At 45.8% G+C, this 24,067-nt stretch overlaps 2 protein-coding genes across 2 annotated transcripts; one reads left to right on the forward strand and one right to left on the reverse strand.

The window, feature by feature from the left end:
• Nucleotides 1-246: 246 nt before the first annotated feature.
• LOC100279142 (uncharacterized) lies at nucleotides 247-858 on the reverse strand. The gene has a single exon (NM_001152178.1). It carries the CDS (start codon nucleotides 724-726, stop codon nucleotides 397-399), a length of 330 nt encoding a protein of 109 aa, NP_001145650.1. The 5' UTR covers nucleotides 727-858; the 3' UTR covers nucleotides 247-396.
• Nucleotides 859-17,841: 16,983 nt separating this feature from the next.
• Nucleotides 17,842-22,710, forward strand: LOC100282981 (Glyceraldehyde-3-phosphate dehydrogenase, cytosolic). Its single transcript, NM_001155885.2, is given in 14 exon segments — nucleotides 17,842-18,080; nucleotides 18,585-18,658; nucleotides 18,752-18,810; nucleotides 18,902-18,940; nucleotides 19,321-19,421; nucleotides 19,979-20,091; nucleotides 20,566-20,665; nucleotides 20,772-20,918; nucleotides 21,054-21,114; nucleotides 21,218-21,315; nucleotides 21,391-21,533; nucleotides 22,081-22,164; nucleotides 22,253-22,342; nucleotides 22,429-22,710. Coding segments are annotated over 14 exon segments (1,236 nt in total). The 5' UTR covers nucleotides 17,842-18,008; the 3' UTR covers nucleotides 22,484-22,710.
• The last annotated feature ends 1,357 nt before the right edge of the window (nucleotides 22,711-24,067 follow it).

Genomic DNA, 24,067 nt, shown 5'->3' on the forward strand with positions numbered 1-24,067 from the left:
TTTTCTATTAAAATACCTTTTTAGCGATATAAAACTAGAAAAGTGTATATATATTAAGAGGGGCAGATATCTAGGTTGGTCTAGAGTCTTTTAAAATCATGAATCGGGCTTGATCCACAATAGATGTTTAGGAGCAAGAGAATTAAAGTGGCTAAAATCCTTTTATTCGGTAAAGGATTTTAGCCTCTCAAATCTTAATCTCCTTCTACTAAACAAGTCATTAAACTATAAAAATGGTATTAGTTCATCCATAGGTCTAAACTTTAAAAAAATAGGGAAAAGGGAATAAAATTGTACCCTTCTCCTTGGTTAATGTACAGGAAGGAGGACGGTGCACCAGCCAAGCTGCCTATAGCCCTATACTACCTAGAATCATTTGATTTGACAGCACAAGCACTATCTGTTGGCGGCGACCGGCAGGCTATCCAGGGCAGCAGCGGGGCCGACGGCGGACGAGGAGGCGGGGGGCGGGACGAGCGCGTAGCGCGAGGAGAAGGAGCAGGCGTAGTAGATGCGCGCGTCTTCGGCGTCGGCGGCGTCGCGGCCGAGGTCGAAGTTGCGCGCGTAGCTGAGCGGGTCGTACTGGCGGCACGACGCGCGGTGGCGGCGCGAGGCCGCGGCCGCGCACAGCGCCCGGCTGCCCTGCCGCCGCAGGCGCCGCAGTAGCCGCGCCAGGCCGCAGCACGGCGGGGCCGAGGGTGCCGTGGAGCTGCCTCCTTCCGCCATGCGCCGCCCGCCCGCGCGTCCCGGCGGCTTGCTTGCTTTCCTGGCGCCTGCCTGTGTGGGGGGGAGGGAGGGATCGTGACTCGAGCAAGCTGGAGGAGTGATGACTGATGAGTGCCGGGGACCGGGGTGGACAGTGGAGTGGGGGGGAACCGGGGAATGCGTTCTTGCTGGTGGGTTGGGGCCTGGGGGTGTCCCGTGTCTGTCAACCGTGGTTTATAATTAATTAATAGGGACGTGCACGAGTTATGTGCGTGCCTAGTGATAGAAGGGCACATGAGTGAGTTGTTTGCCTGCAAGGGATTGCTTAAGGGCCCGTTCGTTTAGTTAGGATTGGGACCCCAAATTATTGTACATCTAGCCAATGCTAATACAAACATGAATCTACCATTCCGGCTAGAACGGTTTAACCGTTTCAGAGTAGAGTAAACGAACCGGCCCTGAAGCCAAACGTACGGCGGTGCAGGCAGGCAAGTGACCGGTGACGACAAGGTTTGCCATCAAGCTAGCAGTGGATCCGTCCATGGGCAGCAGCACGCTGACGAGGAGTCACACGAGCGTGCTAATCTGAGGCCCCTCGCCTGCTCCATGGGACCGATCGATGATCCATGGGGCCTTCTCTCACGTCACGTGCTGGCACAGTCCCCTTTTGGGCTTTTGGCGCCTATCTATCTATCTGCATATTCTGCACTGCACTTGATTCCAAAGTCCAAACCAAAACATGTGCGCAGCGTCGCGGTAAAAGCCAAATCTGGGCAACCGACCGTAGCGTATATGCCTCGTCTCAAGAACCTCACGAGTTACAATGCAATAATGCATGCCTCATGGAGTCGTCAGTCAGGCGCTGCAGTTTGGCATCGTTTCTTAGCATATTATTGGCTGCGGCTTTAATCCAGCTATGGCTTTTATTTTTATAGATTGCAGCTGCAGCAGTTTGAACAGCTACAGTAGTTACAGAGCAATCAAACAATGAAGTGCAGACTCAGGACTAGTGATAGATAACAATGACCAAATTACCCTTGGGAGGGAATCTGAAATCTGGCAAGACTGTCTATCAGCGTTCATAAACTAGCTACCATCAACAGAAACGGCGTCATCGTGAGAACGATAAGCAGATGGTATTCTGGTATAGAACTGTAGAGATGGAGAAAGGCGGTGTCCTACTACCTTCTCTTTTCACTTCACTATTGCTACTGCCAGTCACTGATCTGATTATTTGCTTTGGTATATAGGCACCCAGGGGCTCTGTAATGTAAAGAGAGCCCTATATATGGCGGGCAATAAAGCACGCCCTCAGCGGCGGCCACTCAATCAGATCATCGCTTCAGGCAGCAGCCTGACAGGCCAGTCTCATCCGATTTCCTATCAGCTGACGTAGAGCCGTGTAGGCAGGCACACACAGACACAGCGCACAACTGCATTGTGGAGGGAGGCGGGAGCACACTGGAGATGCTTTTGATCCTGATAGATTAAAGAGAAAATTCCCTCTATGCCATTAGAAATTATACTAATTCTTTATGTGACACTGGAAATGGTAGCATTCCCTCTATGCCATCGGTTTTAGATTTTGATTCCCTTGATGCCATCGCCGCCCATTCACTGATCGACGTCGTTACTTATGCAAATGGGACACATTTATCATTCAGTGTCTTCTACGTCCCTTCTCTGTCTCTGTTCATTCATGGACTGCCTCCTGCCGTCCTCGCCGCACACGCCCAGTGCCGCTTGCCTCGTGCCCCTGTCGCCCAGCGTCGGCCTAGCGGCTGCCGCCCGTGGGGTCGGCAGCTGGCCATGCGCCACCTAGACTAGCGCAAGGGGTCCCTAGCGCCCGGCTGCACACGGGAGAGGCAAGCCTGCGCAACATGAACAGCAACGCCGGTCGTGGTGAGGTGCAAGCGGGCCACCGCACACGCGAAGGGCACACTGGTCGCACGTGGCGTAGGCGGAGGGCGTGTCGTGCGAGGCGGAGCGGACGCGTGAGAAGGGTGAGCCGGCCGCGACGCTGTGGAACAAATGCCATGGCCGCGGCGGGGGCGCGCCGACGTTTGCTACTGCTCCTGCCTGAGCCAGCGCGCGCCAGGGTAGCGACGGCTGCAACAACGCTAGTCGTGGGTAGTGCTACAACCGTAACACGCTCCCACGGGAAAGCGAAGAGGCGGCGCGGGAGGACGTGTCAGATCGGTTGCGCGGGCTAGCAGCGTGGAAGGACACGCCGACGCGGCCGAGCTGGCGCAGAACACTAGCAGCGTGGAAGGACGTTCTTGCGAGGCTGGCTGGTGTGGCTGTGCGGCAGCGAGGACCACACGGAGCAGTGGTTTGGGAGGGATGGAAGGGAGGAGTGTGCACGGGAGGGTTAATGCTATGTGGGTCCAAGTGCATAAGTAACGGCGTCAATTAGTGAATGGACAGCGATGGCATAGAGGAAAAAAAGTCTAAAACTGATGGCATAGAGGGAATGCTATAATTTCCAATGACACATAAGGAATTGGTATAATTTCTAATGGCATAGAGGGAATTTTCTCTAGATTAAAGCCATACGACGTTTCAAGGAGACGATGGCGCAGGCCAACCTGCCCTTCCAAAACGTGTGCGCCGCCTCTTGCCCTCTTCTGCAGCTACTACCGAATAAGAAAGAACTCAAAATTCTCTACCGAATAAGAAAAAGCTCGTTAGTGGAAGTTGAGCTTCGTAATATGGAACAATGAAAAAAAAAAGATGCTGCATAGTCATCGATATTATTTAAATATAGAAATACAGCTGAAATATGGGACATTTTTTTGAAACCCACGTTTAAACCGGACCATGCAGAGGCCGGTGCAGAGATTTTCCTTCGTGGCGGACGGGGTGCTGCTGCGCTTTTGGAATGGCACACATTTCGACGCCAGTGCAGCCCGTCGCAGAATGCGCCGGAGCCCGGACGGAGGTTCCTAGGCCCCTTTTCGGCCCATTCCCGAAGCCGCACGCACGGCTCTGATTGGGCTCTCTCTCTTTGCTGGCGAAAATTAGCTTGCTGCCATTGTCGATGAAGACGATCCAGTCGATGGTTCTATAGTTTCGAGAGTTGATTATCTAATAGAGTGATTTCGAGTAATTTTTTTATCGGAAGTGAATTTATTTAGCGAAAATCATTTGGTAAATAGGCTGTGAAGTGATTTTTGACGGGTTGGATAGTGGGAAGCAGGTTGTAAGTGGTGGAAAGCAGGTTTTTTTCTCACACTTTCTAGTACAAAATAGAGATTAGATTCACTTCATTCCCACCATTGAGCAGTTCAGATTTTTGGGGGCGTTTGATAGAGCTCTCGTATATCCGCTCACATCGAGAATCACTCTCGCAGAGCCAAACCGTAAAAAACTGAACTGCTTTATTATGGGAGTGGAGTGAATCTAGTATTTATTTTGTACTATAAAGTGGGAGCCAAAAAACCTGCTTCTTACCTCTCCCAACCTGCTCCCCACTCTCTAACCTCTCAGGAATCAATTTACAACCTATTTGCCAAACATTTTTTGTCAAATAAATTCACTTATGTTAGAAAAACGTTTGGTATCACTTTATTAGAGAATTGGCTTTCGGGACTAGAGAATGGATCCAAGCTGTGACAAATGAACCCACAGCAGAATTAATTCTAGTTGGAACCGAAGCTATGAGAGGTCTACCAAATGTCCCGATAAGCTATTGGTTGGTGCTATGCTCCTGAAGACAGAACGGCTTGTCCCGATCGACCGATCGAGCGGCATATGTGAAGCACTTTTCTCGTTGCCAACGAAGTGGGAATCGAATCTGTCTTTTTGTTTTTCCTGTGCTGATTGTTGAAGAACAATGGCGACCGGTCAGGTGGTGCTAATGCCTTTGCTAATTCTTTAGTTTGTTTATAGATGTTCTGGTTTCTAGCGTGGATTGAAAAGGAAATGCTATGCGTGGGCAATCATGCACGAATTTGTTCTTCGCTAAAGTTGCGTGTGCCTGCTTTCGTTGAAGGTGGTCTTTGTTTTTTTCACATATCATGTGTTTGGTTGCCTGTATTTGATGGTGCTTGTATCGCACGGTGCAATGAGCTGGTGTTTGGTTGTTGTCAACGAGGCTCTATGCGTACGAGGTGTATGTTTGGTTACCTGCATGCAGATATGAAGTCAGGCTCGCACGATCCTTAAAGCCCCTGTTTGTTTTGGCTTCTGGCAGCTTCTAGCCACCAAAAGCTGATGCGGACTGCCAAACACTCAGTTTTTCAGCCAGCTTCTATAAAAATCGTTTGGGCAAAAACCATCCAAAATCAACATAAACACATAATCGGTTGAATCGCTGTAATAGTAGTAATCCGTCACTTTCTAGATCCTGAGCTCTATGAACAACTTTATCTTCCTCCACACGTAATTGTGATGATACTCAGATTCTTCACATAGCCAGATTCTCCCCACAGCCAGATTTTCAGAAAAGCTGGTCAGAAAAAAGCTGACCAAACAGGCCCAAAGCACTCTGGACCAGGCTCTGTAGACGCGAGCAAATTGGTCGCATCTCTGGAGCCTAGCTCCCGGCGGCCTGGCTCATGCAGCCAGACTACGGGGAGAAGCCAACCAAACAGGCCAATAAAGAAGCGATTCTCAGCTTCTCACACAAACATACTAAAAAGCAAAGTGTTTAGCAGCCACTAGAAGCCCGATCCTAATAACCAAGATATGACCAGAAGCTAATGTTAGAAATCGTGCTAGACACATCTACCCGGTCACGCATGAAACTTACAAGTAAGAGATCATGGATCGCTATCACTACATGTAGTGGAAGACGAGTTGGAGCAGCGATCTAACGTAGGCGCGCGTCGATGGAGTGGAAGTAGCGGATCATGATCGTCTCCTCCTCCGTAATCTGTCAACGCAGCAGTCGCAGTTGCGTCTCCACGTAGTCCACACGTAGGAACGCCGTGCGCCGGTGTGCTAGCACCGCGCGCAGTGAGGGTCTTATGACTACTCCCTCTGATGTCCTATTAGTTGTCGTTTTGGATAAGGTTTGAGTCAAATTTATAAAATTTTAACTTCAAATAACTATTTTAGTATGTAGTTTTGAAATATAATGTTTATATGCACCGATTTGTCTTAACAAATACTTTTATAAAAGTATAAATGTATTAAGAGTTTATTTGTATTTAAAAAAATATTAGTCAAAGTTATATTTTGGAGACCGTGACGTTGTCCTAAATGACAACTAATAGTACACCGGAGGGAGTAAGTATGAGGAAGGCGACGACTAGAGTTTGCACGTGTGGTGGAGAGCTCTAACCCTAGCCCCTTCCCATATATTTATAGAGCGTGTTAATGGGCTGCAGCCCATAAAACCTCTAATCCTAATTGAGCCCTAATATGAATTGTGTATGATTGCCTCTTGGGCATATCACTAACAAGTAAAACAAACCGACCTTTTGTCAATGTTTTGCGCCTTAGGTTTACGGTCGATGGTGGGCGCGAGCCCGGCAGCGTGTCCTGATCACAAGAATGATAAGCATCACGGGCTAGGCAACAGAAGAGGAAAAATCGATGGGCGATCTCCAATAGGCAGTCGAGGTTGTCGTCGAGGGTAGATGAGAGAAGAGAAAAGGAGGACAATGAGCAGTATAGTGGCTAGACCTCGGTGACATGGTCCAATGCGTCAAGTTCGGTGCCACAGATTTTAGTGCTGAGGTTTCACTAGACCACAACCATTGTGGCCTTCACATCAACAGTGATGTAATACCTCGGCACTATGATCTATGACACTCAGTGCGAGAGCTATGGCAGTTGGCACCGACCTCTGTGGACAAAGATGAGATTACTGTTGAAAAATTAACGGGTGAAAGGGAATTAGGCTTACACCGAGTTCCTATATAATTTTGGTGGTTGATTTGCCCAACACAAATCTTTGGACTAACTAGTTTGCCCAAGTGTATAGATTATACAAGTGTAAAAGGTTCACACTCAGTCAATAAAAAGACCAAGTTTTGGGTTCAACAAAGGAGCAAAGTGGGAACCGAAGGCCCTCTGGTCTGGGAGCACCGGACTGTCCGGTGTACACCGGACAGTGTCCGGTGCACCACCGGACAGTGTCCGGTGCACCAGAGGACTCCAACGAGAACTCGCCACCTTCGGGAATTTTCCAAGCCGGCGCACTATAATTCACCGGACTGTCCGGTGTACACCGGACAGTGTCCGGTGCTCCAAGGAAGCGCGGCCTCAGGAACTAGCCAGCCTCGGGATTTCACTTCAGCCGCTCCGCTATAATTCACCGGACTGTCCGGTGTGCACCGGACTGTCCGGTGTACCAGCGGAGCAACGGCTACCTGCGCGCCAACGGCTACCTGCAGCGCATTTAATGCGCGCTCTGCGCACGCAGATGGCAGGCGCGCCCATTCTGGCGCACCGGACAAGGAACAGTAGATGTCCGGTGTGCACCGGACACCCAGGCAGGCCCACAAGTCAGAAGCTCCAACGGCTAGAATCCAACGGCAGTGTGACGTGGCAGGGGGCACCGGACTGTCCGGTGTGCACCGGACTGTCCGGTGCGCCATCGAGCAGACAGCCTCCCAACGGCCACATTTGGTGGTTGGGGCTATAAATACCCCAACCACCCCACCATTCATTGCATCCAAGTTTTCCACTTCCCAACTACTATAAGAGCTCTAGCATTCAATTCTAGACACTCCAAAAGAGATCAAATCCTCTCCAATTCCACTCAAGCCTTTAGTGACCAGCGAGAGAGATTTGCCGTGTTCTTTTGAGCTCTTGCGCTTGGATCGCTTTCTTTCTTTCTCACTTGCTCTTGTGATCAAAACTCAATTGTAACCAAGGCAAGAGGCACCAATTGTGTGGTGGCCCTTGCGGAGAAGTTTTGTTCCCGTTTGATTGAGAAGAAGAAAAACTCACTCGGTCCGAGGGACCGTTTGAGAGAGGGAAGGGTTGAAAGAGACCCGGCCTTTGTGGCCTCCTCAACGGGGAGTAGGTTTGCAAGAACCGAACCTCGGTAAAACAAATCCGCGTGTCTCACTTGTTTATTCGCTTGCGATTTGTTTTGCGCCCTCTCTCGCGGACTCATTCTTTTATTACTAACGCTAACCCCGCTTGTAGTTGTGTTTATATTTGTAAATTTCAGTTTCGCCCTATTCACCCCCCCTCTAGGCGACTTTCAATTGGTATCAGAGCCCGGTGCTTCATTAGAGCCTAACCGCTCGAAGTGATGTCGGGAGATCACGCCAAGAAGGAGATGGAAACCGGCGAAAAGCCCACTACAAGCCACGGGAGCACTTCATCGGAAGAGTCCCGCACCAAGAGGAAGGAGAAGAAGAAGATCTCCTCCAACAAAGGGAAGGAGAAGAAATCTTCTTCTCACCACAAAGAGAAGAAGGAAAAATCTTCTTCCCACAAGCCGCATCGGAGTAAGGACAAGCAAAAGAGGATGAGGAAAGTGGTCTACTACGAGACCGACACTTCATCAACATCAACCTCCGGCTCCGATGCGCCCTCCGTAACTTCTAAACGCCAAGAGCGTAAGAAGTTTAGTAAGATCCCCCTACACTACCCTCGCATTTCTAAACATGCACCTTTACTTTCCGTCCCATTAGGCAAACCACCAACTTTTGATGGTGAAGATTATGCTAGGTGGAGTGATTTAATGCGTTTTCAGCTAACCTCACTCCACAAAAGTATATGGGATGTTGTTGAGTTTGGTGCACAGGTACCGTCCGTAGGGGACAAGGATTATGATGAGGATGAGGTGGCCCAAATCGAGCACTTCAACTCTCAAGCGACAACAATACTCCTCGCCTCTTTAAGTAGAGAGGAGTATAACAAAGTTCAAGGGTTGAAGAGCGCCAAAGAAGTTTGGGATGTGCTCAAAACCGCGCACGAGGGAGACGAGCTCACAAAGATCACCAAGCGGGAAACGATCGAAGGGGAGCTCGGTCGGTTCCGGCTTCGCAAAGGAGAGGAGCCACAACACATGTACAACCGGCTCAAGACCTTGGTGAACCAAGTGCGCAACCTCGGGAGCGTAAAGTGGGACGACCACGAAATGGTTAAGGTTATTCTAAGATCTCTCATTTTCCTTAACCCCACTCAAGTTCAATTAATTCGTGGTAATCCTAGATATACTAAAATGACCCCCGAGGAAGTTATCGGGAATTTTGTAAGTTTTGAGTGCATGATCGAAGGCTCGAGGAAGATCAACGAGCTTGATGATCCATCCACATCCGAAGCTCAACCCGTCGCATTCAAGGCGACGGAGGAAAAGAAGGAGGAGGCTACACCAACTCGACAACCAATAGACGCCTCCAAGCTCGACAATGAGGAAATGGCGCTCGTCATCAAAAGCTTCCGCCAAATCCTCAAGCAAAGGAGAGGGAAAGACTACAAGTCCCGCTCCAAGAAGGTTTGCTACAAATGTGGTAAGCCCGGTCATTTTATTGCTAAATGTCCTATAACAAGTGACAGTGACCGAGGCGACGACAAGAAGGGGAGAATAAAGGAGAAGAAGAGATACTACAAGAAGAAGGGCGGCGATGCCCACGTTTGTCGGGAGTGGGATTCCGACGAAAGCTCTAGCGACTCCTCCTCCGACGAGGACGCCGCCAACATCGCCGTCACCAAGGGACTTCTCTTTCCCAACGTCGGCCACAAGTGCCTCATGGCAAAGGACAGCAAAAAGAAGGTAAAATCAAGGTCCTCCACTAAATATGAAACCTCTAGTGATGATAATGCTAGTGATGAGGAAGATAATTTGCGTATCCTTTTTGCCAATCTTAACATGGAACAAAAAGAAAAATTAAATGAATTAATTAGTGCTATTCATGAAAAGGATGACCTTTTGGATTCCCAAGAGGATTGTCTAATTAAAGAAAACAAGAAACATGTTAAGGCTAAAAATGCTTATGCTCTAGAAGTAGAAAAATGTGAAAAATTATCTAGTGAGCTAAGCACTTGCCGTGAGATGATTGACAACCTTAGACATGAAAATGCTAGTTTAAATGCTAAGGTTGATTCACATGTTTGTAATGTTTCAATTCCCAATCCTAAAGATAATAATGATGATCTGCTTGCTAGGATTGAAGAATTAAACATGTCTCTTGCTAGCCTTAGAAATGAAAATGAAAACTTGCTTGCTAAGGCTAAAGATTTTGATGTTTGCAAAGTTACATTTTCCGACCTTAGAAGTAAAAATGAAATATTGCATGCTAAGGTTGTAGAACTAAAATCTTGCAAACCCTCTACATCTACCGTTGAGCACACTTCTATTTGCACTAGATGTAGAGATGTTAACATTGATGCTATTCATGATCATATGGCTTTAATTAAAAAACAAAATGATCATATAGCAAAACTAGATGCTAAAATTGCCGAGCACAACTTAGAAAATGAGAAATTTAAATTTGCTTGTAGCATGCTTTATAATGGGAGACGCCCGGGCATCAAGGATGGCATTGGCTTCCAAAAGGGAGACAATATCAAAATTAGTGCCCCTCCTAAAAGATTGTCCAACTTTGTTAAGGGCAAGGCTCCCATGCCTCAGGATAACGAGGGTTACATTTTATACCCTGCCGGTTATCCTGAGAGCAAAATTAGGAGAATTCATTCTAGGAAGTCTCACTCTGGCCCTAATCATGCATTTATGTATAAGGGTGAGACATCTAGCTCTAGGCAACCAACCCATGCTAAGTTGCCTAGAAAGAAAACTCCTAGTGCATCAAATGATCATAACATTTCATTTAAAACCTTTGATGCATCTTATGTATTGACTAACAAATCCGGCAAAGTAGTTGCCAAATATGTTGGGGGCAAGCACAAGGGCTCCAAGACTTGTGTTTGGGTACCCAAAGTTCTTGTGTCTAATGCCAAAGGACCCAAAACCATTTGGGTACCTAAAGTCAAGAACTAAACTTGTTTTGTAGGTTTATGCATCCGGGGGCTCAAGTTGGATACTCGACAGCGGGTGCACAAACCACATGACAGGGGAGAAGAAGATGTTCTCCTCATATGAGAAAAACCAAGATCCCCAAAGAGCGATCACATTCGGGGATGGAAATCAAGGTTTGGTCAAAGGTTTGGGTAAAATTGCTATATCCCCTGACCATTCTATTTCCAATGTTTTTCTTGTAGATTCATTAGATTACAATTTGCTTTCTGTATCTCAATTATGCAAAATGGGTTACAACTGTCTTTTCACTGATATAGGTGTCACTGTCTTTAGAAGAAGTGATGATTCAATAGCATTTAAGGGTGTGTTAGAGGGTCAGCTATACTTAGTAGATTTTGATAGAGCTGAACTCGACACATGCTTAATTGCTAAGACTAACATGGGTTGGCTCTGGCATCGCCGACTAGCCCATGTTGGAATGAAGAATCTTCACAAGCTTCTAAAGGGAGAACACATTTTAGGACTAACAAATGTTCATTTTGAGAAAGACAGGATTTGTAGCGCATGCCAAGCAGGAAAGCAAGTTGGCTCTCATCATCCACATAAGAATATAATGACGACCGACAGGCCACTGGAGCTCCTACACATGGACCTATTCGGCCCGATTGCTTACATGAGCATCGGCGGGAGTAAGTACTGTCTAGTTATAGTGGATGATTATTCTCGCTTCACTTGGGTATTTTTTTTACAGGAAAAATCTCAAACCCAAGAGACCTTAAAGGGATTCTTGAGACGGGCTCAAAATGAGTTCGGCTTGAGGATCAAGAAAATTAGAAGCGACAACGGGACGGAGTTCAAGAACTCTCAAATCGAAGGCTTTCTTGAGGAGGAGGGCATCAAGCATGAGTTCTCTTCTCCCTACACTCCACAACAAAATGGTGTAGTGGAGAGGAAGAATAGAACTCTACTGGACATGGCAAGAACCATGCTTGATGAATACAAGACGTCGGATCGGTTTTGGGCGGAGGCGGTCAACACCGCTTGCCACGCCATCAACCGGTTATATCTTCACCGAATCCTCAAGAAGACATCGTATGAACTCCTAACCGGTAAAAAGCCCAACATTTCATATTTTAGAGTCTTTGGTAGCAAATGCTTTATTCTTGTCAAAAGAGGTAGAAAATCTAAATTTGCTCCTAAGACTGTAGAAGGCTTTTTACTAGGATATGACTCAAACACAAGGGCATATAGGGTCTTTAACAAGTCCACTGGACTAGTTGAAGTCTCATGTGACGTTGTGTTTGATGAGACTAACGGCTCTCAAATAGAGCAAGTTGATCTTGATGAGATAGGTGAAGAAGAGGCTCCATGCATCGCACTAAGGAACATGTCCATTGGGGATGTGTGTCCTAAGGAATCCGAAGAGCCTCCAAATGCACAAGATCAATCATCCTCCTCAATGCAAGCATCCCCACCGACTCAAAATGAGGATGAGGCTCAAGTTGATGGAATAGAAGATCAAGCAAATGAGCCACCTCAAGATGACGGCAATGATCAAGGGGGAGATGCAAATGATCAAGAAAAGGAGGATGAGCAAGAACCAAGGCCGCCACACCCAAGAGTCCACCAAGCAATCCAACGAGATCACCCCGTCGACACCATCCTCGGCGACATTCATAAGGGGGTAACCACTCGATCTCGTGTTGCACATTTTTGTGAACATTACTCGTTTGTTTCCTCTATTGAGCCACACAGGGTAGAGGAAGCACTCCTAGATTCGGATTGGGTGGTGGCGATGCAAGAGGAGCTCAACAACTTCACTAGAAATGAGGTATGGCATTTAGTTCCACGTCCTAACCAAAATGTTGTAGGAACCAAATGGGTTTTCCGCAACAAGCAAGATGAGCATGGTGTGGTGACAAGGAACAAAGCTCGACTTGTGGCCAAAGGATACTCCCAAGTCGAAGGTTTGGACTTCGGTGAAACCTATGCACCCGTAGCTAGGCTTGAGTCAATTCGTATTTTATTGGCCTATGCTACTTACCATGGCTTTAAGCTTTATCAAATGGACGTGAAAAGTGCCTTCCTCAATGGACCAATCAAGGAAGAGGTCTATGTTGAGCAACCTCCCGGCTTTGAAGACAGTGAGTATCCTAACCATGCCTATAAGCTCTCTAAGGCGCTTTATGGGCTTAAGCAAGCCCCAAGAGCATGGTATGAATGCCTTAGAGATTTCCTTATTGCTAATGGATTCAAAGTCGGAAAAGCCGATCCTACGCTCTTTACAAAAACACTTGAGAATGACTTGTTTGTATGCCAAATTTATGTTGATGATATTATATTTGGGTCTACTAACGAGTGTACATGTGAAGAGTTTAGTAGGATTATGACACAAAAATTCGAGATGTCTATGATGGGGGAGCTGAAGTACTTCTTAGGATTTCAAGTGAAGCAACTCCAAGAGGGCACATTCATTAGCCAAACGAAGTACACTCAAGACATTCTCAACAAGTTTGGGATGAAGGATGCCAAGCCTATCAAGACACCCATGGGAACCAATGGGCATCTCGACCTCGACACGGGAGGTAAGTCCGTGGATCAAAAGGTATACCGGTCGATAGGTTCTTTGCTGTATTTATGTGCATCTCGATCGGACATTATGCTTTCCGTATGCATGTGTGCAAGATTCCAAGCCGACCCTAAGGAAGCTCACCTTACGGCCGTAAAACGAATCTTGAGATATTTGGCTTATACTCCTAAGTTTGGGCTTTGGTATCCTAGGGGATCCACATTTGATTTAATTGGTTATTCCGATGCCGATTGGGCGGGGTGTAAAATCAATAGGAAGAGCACATCGGGGACTTGCCAGTTCTTGGGAAGATCCTTGGTGTCTTGGGCTTCAAAGAAGCAAAATTCGGTTGCTCTTTCCACCGCCGAAGCCGAGTATATTGCCGCAGGCCATTGTTACGCGCAATTGCTTTGGATGAGGCAAACCCTGCGGGACTACGGTTACAAATTAACCAAAGTCCCTTTGCTATGTGATAATGAGAGTGCAATCAAAATGGCCGACAATCCCGTCGAGCATAGCCGCACTAAACACATAGCCATTCGGTATCATTTTCTTAGGGATCACCAACAAAAGGGAGATATCGAGATTTCATACATTAATACTAAAGATCAATTAGCCGATATCTTTACCAAGCCTCTTGATGAACAAACTTTTAACAAACTTAGGCATGAGCTCAATATTCTTGATTCGCGCAATTTCTTTTGCTAGCTTGCACATATAGCTCATTTTATACTTTTGATCATGTCTCTTTCATATGCTATGACTAATGTGTTTTCAAGCGTATCTCAAACCAAGTCATAGGTATATTGAAAGGGAATTGAAGTCTTCGGCGAAGACAAAGGCTTCCACTCCGTAACTCATACTTCGCCATCACTCCAAGCAACTCTCTATTCTTTGGGGAGAAATGAGCATCAAAGAAAAGGACTTCGTCTTTGGGAGAGAGTAAGAGCCCAAAGCTAAAGGACCGGACTTCGTCCTTGGTATAATCTCAACTCATTTATTTATGACCAAAGGGGAAGATAGCACTTCGAGGGCTCTAATGATTCCGTTTTTGGCGATTCATGCCAAAAAGGGGGAGAAATGAGCCCAAAGCAAAAGGACCGCACCACCACCTATTTCAAATTTCAAAAACTCAGTATTGAATATTTTTAATTTGGTATCCTATTATGTTCAAAAGGGGGAGAAAGTAGTATTTCAAAATGATACATCAAAACCCTCTTGAACACTAAGAGGAGGATCTCTTTTAGGGGGAGTTTTGTTTAGTCAAAGAAAAAGCATTTGAAACAGAGGGAGAAAATTTCAAAAATTGAAAATGCTTTGCAAATCTTATTCATTTACCTTTGACTATTTGCAAAAGAGCTTTGAAAAGGATTTACAAAAGAGTTTGCAAAAACAAAACTCGTGGTGCAAGCGTGGTCCAAAATGTTATAAGTAAGAAACAATCCATGCATATCTTGTAAGTATTTATATTGGCTTAATTCCAAGCAACCTTTACACTTACATTGTGCAAACTAGTTCAATTATGCACTTCTATATTTGCTTTGGTTTGTGTTGGCATCAATCACCAAAAAGGGGGAGATTGAAAGGGAATTAGGCTTACACCGAGTTCCTATATAATTTTGGTGGTTGATTTGCCCAACACAAATCTTTGGACTAACTAGTTTGCCCAAGTGTATAGATTATACAGGTGTAAAAGGTTCACACTCAGTCAATAAAAAGACCAAGTTTTGGGTTCAACAAAGGAGCAAAGTGGGAACCGAAGGCCCTCTGGTCTGGGAGCACCGGACTGTCCGGTGCACCACCGGACAGTGTCCGGTGCACCAGAGGACTCCAACGAGAACTCGCCACCTTCGGGAATTTTCCAAGCCGGCGCACTATAATTCACCGGACTGTCCGGTGTACACCGGACAGTGTCCGGTGCTCCAAGGAAGCGCGACCTCAGGAACTAGCCAGCCTCGGGATTTCACTTCAGCCGCTCCGCTATAATTCACCGGACTGTCCGGTGTGCACCGGACTGTCCGGTGTACCAGCGGAGCAACGGCTACCTGCGCGCCAACGGCTACCTGCAGCGCATTTAATGCGCGCTCTGCGCACGCAGATGGCAGGCGCGCCCATTCTGGCACACCGGACAAGGAACAGTAGATGTCCGGTGTGCACCGGACACCCAGGCAGGCCCACAAGTCAGAAGCTCCAACGGCTAGAATCCAACGGCAGTGTGACGTGGCAGGGGGCACCGGACTGTCCGGTGTGCACCGGACTGTCCGGTGCGCCATCGAGCAGACAGCCTCCCAACGGCCACATTTGGTGGTTGGGGCTATAAATACCCCAACCACCCCACCATTCATTGCATCCAAGTTTTCCACTTCCCAACTACTACAAGAGCTCTAGCATTCAATTCTAGACACTCCAAAAGAGATCAAATCCTCTCCAATTCCACTCAAGCCTTTAGTGACTAGCGAGAGAGATTTGCCGTGTTCTTTTGAGCTCTTGCGCTTGGATCGCTTTCTTTCTTTCTCACTTGCTCTTGTGATCAAAACTCAATTGTAACCAAGGCAAGAGGCACCAATTGTGTGGTGGCCCTTGCGGGGAAGTTTTGTTCCCGTTTGATTGAGAAGAAGAAAAGCTCACTCGGTCCGAGGGACCGTTTGAGAGAGGGAAGGGTTGAAAGAGACCCGGCCTTTGTGGCCTCCTCAACGGGGAGTAGGTTTGCAAGAACCGAACCTCGGTAAAGCAAATCCGCGTGTCTCACTTGTTTATTCGCTTGCGATTTGTTTTGCGCCCTCTCTCGCGGACTCATTCTTTTATTACTAACGCTAACCCCGCTTGTAGTTGTGTTTATATTTGTAAATTTCAGTTTCGCCCTATTCACCCCCCCTCTAGGCGACTTTCAACGGGGCCTAAGATTAATTTGATAATGCAGCATAAAATGTAAAACACAGATCTACTTGCAGATAGTATCCATGACATTATAACAGAATAGATCTGAACTAACTCAACAAGATTAACACATACAAGAAGAGTCGACAACAGATCTAACCATAAGACCATCATGCAATAAACTGAAAATGCAGATTTACTTACAGTGACGAGTGATGGTGAGGACCCCGAGCGGACGTGTACAAAGCACTTCAAAGAAACCTGATTCGTCGGCACCTGTGCAGGTTGTCAAAACGTCAGCGTTGGTTCAGAGACACCCTCTCCCTTTATCTGTTGCACGACAGAGCAGAGAAGCGGCGACGTAGAGAGATGAGAAGAAGAGGACAAGTCGATGCCACATTCGATCTACTAAATTTCAGTAACTATCCTCTGGAATATCTCTACATGCAACCACCCGGAGATCTCGCACGCAATGTGCGTGGCCATTACTTTTGGTTGATGTGACAGTCTAGGTGTGGGGTATTTGATAACCATATAAATGTCACGACGTGATTGTGCACGGTCACAAGTCAAAGTCACGCGATAAATAACGCAATCGTGCACGCACGCGCGCGACATTCTCTATAACCCTTTATTTGTCTAATGTAAAGAGTATGGAACACTCACACATATAAGTTAGTTCTATCTTGTATAGACGAGCAATATGAGACTAAAACCACATGTCATCTCTACATACTATCTTAGCTTACTTATTGAATTGGGTTACACACTTGTGGGCCTAATTACAACAATTATATCTCCAAAGAGTCCAAACATGAATTTTCATTTGCATGTTATGCTTCGAAAGTGTCAAAAACACACTCTAACCTAGCCTGGTACATCTATCACAGCTATGGAAAAACAAGGGCGAATAACCAACAACAAATATCCCCTAGGAATACTGCTTCAGAAACTTGATCACCATGTATTACTCGACAGTTCTACAGTTCTCGGAGTCTATTTACGGCGCAAAATCCGCAAGAATCATTTATATTTTTTCTGTAGAAATCAATTTACTTCTATATTAAAGACACAAGAGCAGAAAAAAAATAATCTCCACACTCTAAAGAGATCTTTAGACTTTTTAGATTAATGTGTTTTAATAGAGTACGTAAATTATAGAGAGACTCAGAGACAGAACAGCGCACAAAGCAATCAGAACCTGCATCAGTAGACAAGTAGACAAGGGGCGTTCTCGTGGTGCATCTCCGAATTGTTATGAACAATGACATCACGACAGCAACACCACCTACCCATCGTTTTTACGGGTTCCGCCTAAGATGTCGGTGCTTACGATCAGTGCCCAAACCCTAGGCGACGCGTACTTGAGCAAAAAACTAATCACCAAACGTGAGAGGGCAGAGGAGAATACGAAGGCAAAATCGAAATCAGCTGGATGGGAGAAACATCGATGCGGTCAAATCTAGCCGCATAGAGCCATATAGACGAATGGAAATTGATCTCCTTTGTTAATTACTACTAATCGCAGCCTGATGGGACCCCTGGTTGTCCTTTACCGGAGTGGTTAGGAGTATATTAGAGCACGGGAGCCATACAGGCGCAGCAGGACGCGAGAAGAGAACGTGAAGGGCCCCACGACCGAGCCGAACGCAGCGCGGTCGCACGGACAACCGCCACCGCCACCGCCACCTACCCACCCGGGCCGGCGGGGGGCGTTGCACGTTCCGCTGCGCAGGCCACTTTTTTTATTTTTTTATTACATTTTCCTCTTCCTTTTTATACGAACGAGGAACGATCACACGCAGACACGCTTCCGCGGCGCCACCACCTTCCGCCCTCCGCTGCCCGCTCGCCTCCGCGCCCGAAAGGCAAAGCCTCCTCGCTCCTGCCCCGCCCCCTCCTCGCGGCGTCGGTCAAACCCTAGCACACCGTACGCGCAGGCCCGCCCGCTCCCATTCCCCACCTCCACCCATGGCGGCGCTCTCCGCGCCCCTCCGCGCCGTCGCCGCCGGATCCCGCGTCGCCGCGTCCGACCCCGTCAAGGTACACCCTCGTGCTCTCTCTGTCTCCCGCGTGCATGCCGGGTATTTTTTTTCGCCTTCCGTATCGTTTTCGATTCGCTGGAGCAGCTCGCTCGCTTGCTCGCTCGCGCGGGTGGGTGGGTCGCGGGTTCCTTTCACGGATTCATTGCCGCGCCTAGATTTGGCCCCGGTCCAAGTCTGGCGGCAGCGGTTCGGCGGAGTGCTCGACCGTGTGCTAGGCCGACATGTTCTCCCCCGCGTTCCGGCTGTTTGTTTGGACTTTGGAGTGCGAAACTGCAGGCTACAGGGAATCGGGGTTTTCTCACCGTACTATTTTTGTTTTATTTCAAAAATTCTGGGAACTCGGAGTTTTGTCCCGAGCTCGTTCCAGGTGCCCCTCGGGAGGGCATCAGTTTCCTGTTGATTGCAATGCCCTCATCCTCACCCCTGACGGAATGGCCTACGATTCCTAGCACATTGCAGCGCCCCCACTGATGCGATTTGGCTGTCATGCTTGTACTTGTAGGTCTCGTGCGTGAGGAGCACTGGCTCAGCTCACTTCGGCTGCGCCTTCCCCTACATCAGGGCCTCCTCTTCGGCGTAAGTGCTTGCTTTCAACGCCGTAGTCACTGTCGCCTTGTAAATGTAGTTTCAGGCATTGCTATTGTCCGTCTAACTCACTGTGAATTGAAGTGCGAGGAACCTCGAGCCGCTGAGGGCGATAGCCACGCAGGCGCCCCCTGCCATGCCACGTAAGTAGCTGTCGTGCCGACCAAACGTTTCATGTGAGCTGTGCAGCCTGCGGTGGATTTGTAATTTTCTTCTTCCTTTGTTTCTCTGTAGAATATTCGAGTGGGGAGAAGACAAAGATTGGCATCAACGGTGAGTTCTTTTATGTACTGTTGTAGGAACTAAAATGACGTGGAAACTGTTGTATTGTGATCTGAATGAGACAGATCGACCGTTGACCACCTTGGGCTTTTGCTGGTCAATGTGTTTTGTCTTAGGCTTGGCTGGCCTTTCTCACCAATATCTACTGTGTGCTGCAATCACACTACTTGAGATGTCATGTTTTAAGGTTTTACAAAGGCAGTTTTTAGTTCCTGGTTGAGTATTTGTTGCACTAGCTAACTACATCTAGCAAATAGATCATTCTTTGCTTTCTGAGTTACTTTGCAGTTGAATGCAAGTATGGACTAGGTGAATTATATCAGATCCTATTTCTGATTTGTTATTCCCCCCTTCTTTTCTTGTTACTGTAGGGTTTGGGCGGATTGGCAGGTTGGTCCTGCGAATTGCAACCAGCAGAGATGATATTGAAGTTGTGGCTGTGAATGACCCTTTCATTGATGCTAAGTACATGGTAAGGAAGCTAATTCTTATTTTGGTTATAATATTTCACATGTCAGATTCTGGACGTTTCATTTGACAACAATGAGCTAATTAAGAGTTTTGTTTGCATTTTCCTTCTGATCATTTGGGAACTGCTCTACCTGAGCAGAGATACACAGTTACAGCCCTGACTACAACACTAGCTCAATTGAAATAATTCTCTTTAATCTGATGCAAACCAAAATTCCTGTTAGCCCATTTATGTTATGTTTCATGTGCTTTCACTTGCTTTAGTATGTTATGCATGCGGTAGCTTTACAAAATAACTGCTATACTGATCCTTCATGTTGTTTTTCTTTTTTTTCTTTTTCTTTACTAAAACATTGTTTTCTATTCTTCCAACAAGTTTCCAAATTCTGTATGTCAAGCGAATGCACATTATTCACGGGAACAATGCAGCTAATGTGGAACCAGCAGATTTTTTAGTTCTATTACATTTTTTACTTCACTGTTGGTTTAACAACTGTCAATTTCTCTGCATGAGGTTTGGTATTATTTGTGTTTTCTATATAATCTCCCCCTTTCCAGGCCTATATGTTCAAGTATGATTCCACTCATGGCCCGTTTAAAGGTTCTATTCGTGTCGTGGATGATTCAACCCTCGAGATCAATGGGAAGAAGGTCACAATTACAAGCAAAAGGTAATGTTCATTGAGTTCACATCAGTATCTTATTTGACTATTGTACATGACATTGTTATATTGCAGTTGTGCTAGTAAGGTTGGTTTTGGTGAATACTTGTGGGTTGATACCTTTTTGTTTGCTATGAATACATGTTTATTTCAGTCTGTTTTGTAGACACAACTCATTACACTTTATAACTTGCCAGCTTGCCATGCTGTATGCCAAATTTCTTTGATCTGTTAAAATGTCCAGCATTTTATGTAGACATACAATGTTTGTAAACATTATACTTATGCTATTTTTGGAGCACAAGCATGACACTTTTGTATTTCTGGAGTACTGCACCACTACCATCTTTTGCGCTTATCATAGTCATATAATGATTTGTTGTGTTTTGCATTGCTATTTCTTGGTCTGCAGTTTTACCGTTTTACCATTTTTTACTCCAAGATATGTCTAAGAATTCACAACATTTTGCTTCTATATTCCAGAGATCCTGCAGAGATTCCATGGGGTAACTTTGGGGCTGAATATGTTGTTGAATCTTCTGGTGTCTTCACGACGACTGATAAAGCATCAGCACACTTAAAGGTTTGTGTACCAGACTACCACCAGTCTTCAACAATGACATCTATTAACTAACTACATATCTTTTCATATCGAAAACATGTTGAGGTTTCTGCTGTCTTATTTACAGGGTGGTGCAAAGAAAGTGGTGATATCTGCACCATCAGCTGATGCTCCCATGTTTGTAGTTGGAGTTAATGAGAATAGCTATGATCCAAAGATGAATGTTGTTTCTAATGCAAGTTGCACTACCAACTGCCTTGCTCCACTTGCCAAGGTCATTTTTCTTATTGCTGCCTGTTTCCCAGTTTCCAGTTTCTGCCAACAACAGTTCTTGACAATCACAATAAAAATGGCTCTTGTGCTTATTTTCTGCCTTTCCAAACACTGATTTATTAACGACGGTGTGCAGGTTGTCCATGAGGAATTTGGCATCGTGGAGGGCCTTATGACAACTGTTCATGCAACAACAGGTTGGCAACTGACTTTTATCCAGTGTCTACCTGTTAAGTCATTTGCCATTTTCGTGCATTTTCAAAAATGGTTGTCATGAAAATGTTACTTTACCATGTCCAGCTACCCAGAAGACCGTCGATGGTCCTTCGATGAAGGATTGGAGAGGAGGACGTGGTGCTGCCCAAAACATAATTCCCAGCTCCACTGGTGCAGCAAAGGTAGCTGAAGCCAAAGGCACACCATGTTTAGTTTAGACTCAAATTTTGCACTTACTGGTTTCACTTTATTGTCAGGCTGTTGGAAAAGTCCTGCCTGAGCTGAATGGAAAACTCACTGGTATGGCCTTCCGAGTTCCAACACCAAATGTCTCTGTTGTGGATTTGACATGCCGGATTGAGAAAAGCGCCTCCTATGATGATGTGAAAGCAGCCATCAAGTATGTAGAAGTACCTTGTTATTTCCGTCTGCTTTGTTATTCCTATGAGTGGAAACACAACCTCTTGATAAATTAGTAATAAATGATTTCAAGGCTCACAAAATGACCATAGCACTTTATACTGTGGAGCACATGATTCACATCAACTAGAGATAGTTCTAGCATGTGTTAGATCTAGAGATGGGTAACAAAATATCTCTGTCCAACATCTTGCTCACTGTAGGCTGCACAATTCGACTGTGGATAACTCAATCGCATGCGCTAATCTGGCCTCACTGGAATATCTGTGTGAAATTCATTTGAAGTGTGTTCTGATGCACTATTCCTAAGATTTGTGCAGAGAGAACCATATCTCTGTCCAACATCTTGCTCACTGTAGGCTGCACAATTCGACTGTGGATAGCTTAATCGCATCACACTGGAATATCTGTGTGAAATTCATTTGAAGTGTGTTCTGATGCACTATTCCTAAGATTTATGCAGAGAGAACCATGTGCATATTATCGACCAACCTACAGTGGATCTTACACAATCTTTTTTTTTTCAGGACGGCATCAGAGGGTGCACTCAAAGGTATTCTTGGCTACACAGACGAGGATGTTGTTTCCAATGATTTTGTTGGTGATTCAAGGTGACTATTTTGATCCAGCGACGCAACCTTATTTTGGCCTGTGAGTTGGAATGTAGCTGAAATCACTATCATTGCCTTTGTATATCAGGTCAAGCATCTTTGATGCCAAGGCTGGTATTGGACTGAGCTCTTCCTTCATGAAGCTCGTGTCTTGGTATGACAACGAGTGGGGCTACAGGTAGGAGTTCGCTACTTTGTTTCGTTGCGTTATTTGTTGAAGGGTACACCTTCCACGCTGCTAAGATCATTTGTTTGCTTTGACAGCAACCGGGTTCTGGATCTGATCGCTCACATGGCTCTTGTGAGCGCCAAGCACTGATGTTCGTACTCGTTCCTCCAGTACCAGTAGTAGCCTAGATAAGAGGCTGCAGTTTTGACGGCCATTTTCTTTTAGCTGTTGTTTGGAATAAAAGACCAAATGTTGGAACACTTGGAACTCGCGCAAAACTGGAATCCGATTCATGACCTGTGTTTTAGTTGTAGAGGGGGCAAATTTGCATCGTACTATATGCGGGATTGTTGATCGGATGTCGTATGGTTCATTGACTTGATTTATTATGATGCGTGGAGGGCTGATTTGGTGATCAGTGATCACGGCTCTCTATGAGAGAGAAATCTCTTTGTTATTTAATTTTGAATAGCAAAGAGATTTTTCTCCATAGATTCTTTCGTGATGCCTGATTATCAAACCAGCCCTAAGGGCTGATTTGGTGGTAAGGGATCCCAAGAGGATCTATGTGGAGAAATTCACTTGCAATTCAATTTTGAATAAAAGGGGATTCCTCCCCATGGATCACCTTAGGATCTCTTACCACCAAATCAGCCCTGAATGAGTTGATATTATTTAGACAACCCATGCTATAATGGAAACTAGTCGGTTGTTCGTGTGTTGCGACGGTTTACACCAATACTCACGTAAACTATCCATTAAATTTTTTAAAGATTTTTTATTAATTTTCTTTGCTCTTCGTATAATATTTTACTGCTAACAAATAACCTTTTATTTTACTGTTAGTGTGACAAATCTGACAAATCATTGTTGCTCCATCCAATTCAGCAACCTCAAATACCATGGAGTCTATTGTGTCAATGTGGTCTTAGAAACGATCTAATACTTGCAAGAGCCAAGAACGTCGTGCCGTGCTTGTGCTGTAGTCTTGGCCCGTAGTACTGGCCCGGCCCGACACAATTTTTTTATTTAAAAAAACGTATATACATATATAATTTATATTTAACATTAAAAATATCTGAGCATGATGTTTGACTGGTTAGACAGCTTCACCCAGTCTCTCGCCCTTCTTCCATTAGGGTATGGATTCAAACCCTACCTCTTGCATCGTTTTTAACATTTTATGCTGATTTAATCAAATGGGCCGACGGGCTAACGTGCTGGCCCGACACAGTCAGCAGGCCGGCATGGCGTGCCTATGCCAGAGTTGTGGCTCGCAGGCGTCTGGCTCGTGCCGGGCCGGCGTTTGACCATCTATAGGCGTGCATCAGATTAATTTGAAATAGCTGTGAGGGGTTATTTGTAAAAAATGACGCGGGATGACCGTTAAAACTGGTGCTTTAAGTATCCTAAAGATATAGGAAGGCTTTGGCAATCCGTCGAGTTGCACCATCTGCCTGTTGCCCTAAATTCAACAAGAATATTAGAGTTTTTTACAGAAAAAATTGGGAAAATGCATGTATTGGCAAAGTGTCAAAAAAAGCACGAACAACTAAAACTAAAAGGTAATAGTTGCGAAGTTAGTAATTATTAACTCATGCTCATTTGAAGAAATGTGCCTATTGACAGTATTTTATGGCACTCACTATCTCATTCCATATTTTAAACTTAACTATGTAAATAATGCAGTCTAAAAATAGTGTTTTTCACGTCCATATACCATATGCACGCTCT

The sequence above is a fragment of the Zea mays genome, chromosome 5 (assembly GCF_902167145.1).
Source record: "Zea mays cultivar B73 chromosome 5, Zm-B73-REFERENCE-NAM-5.0, whole genome shotgun sequence".
Lineage (NCBI taxonomy): Eukaryota > Viridiplantae > Streptophyta > Magnoliopsida > Poales > Poaceae > Zea > Zea mays.

Coding starts and splice junctions, on each gene's coding strand:
- LOC100279142 (NM_001152178.1), bottom strand. CDS start 726: ATGGCGGAAGGAGGCAGCTCCACGGCACCCTCGGCCCCGCCGTGCTGC.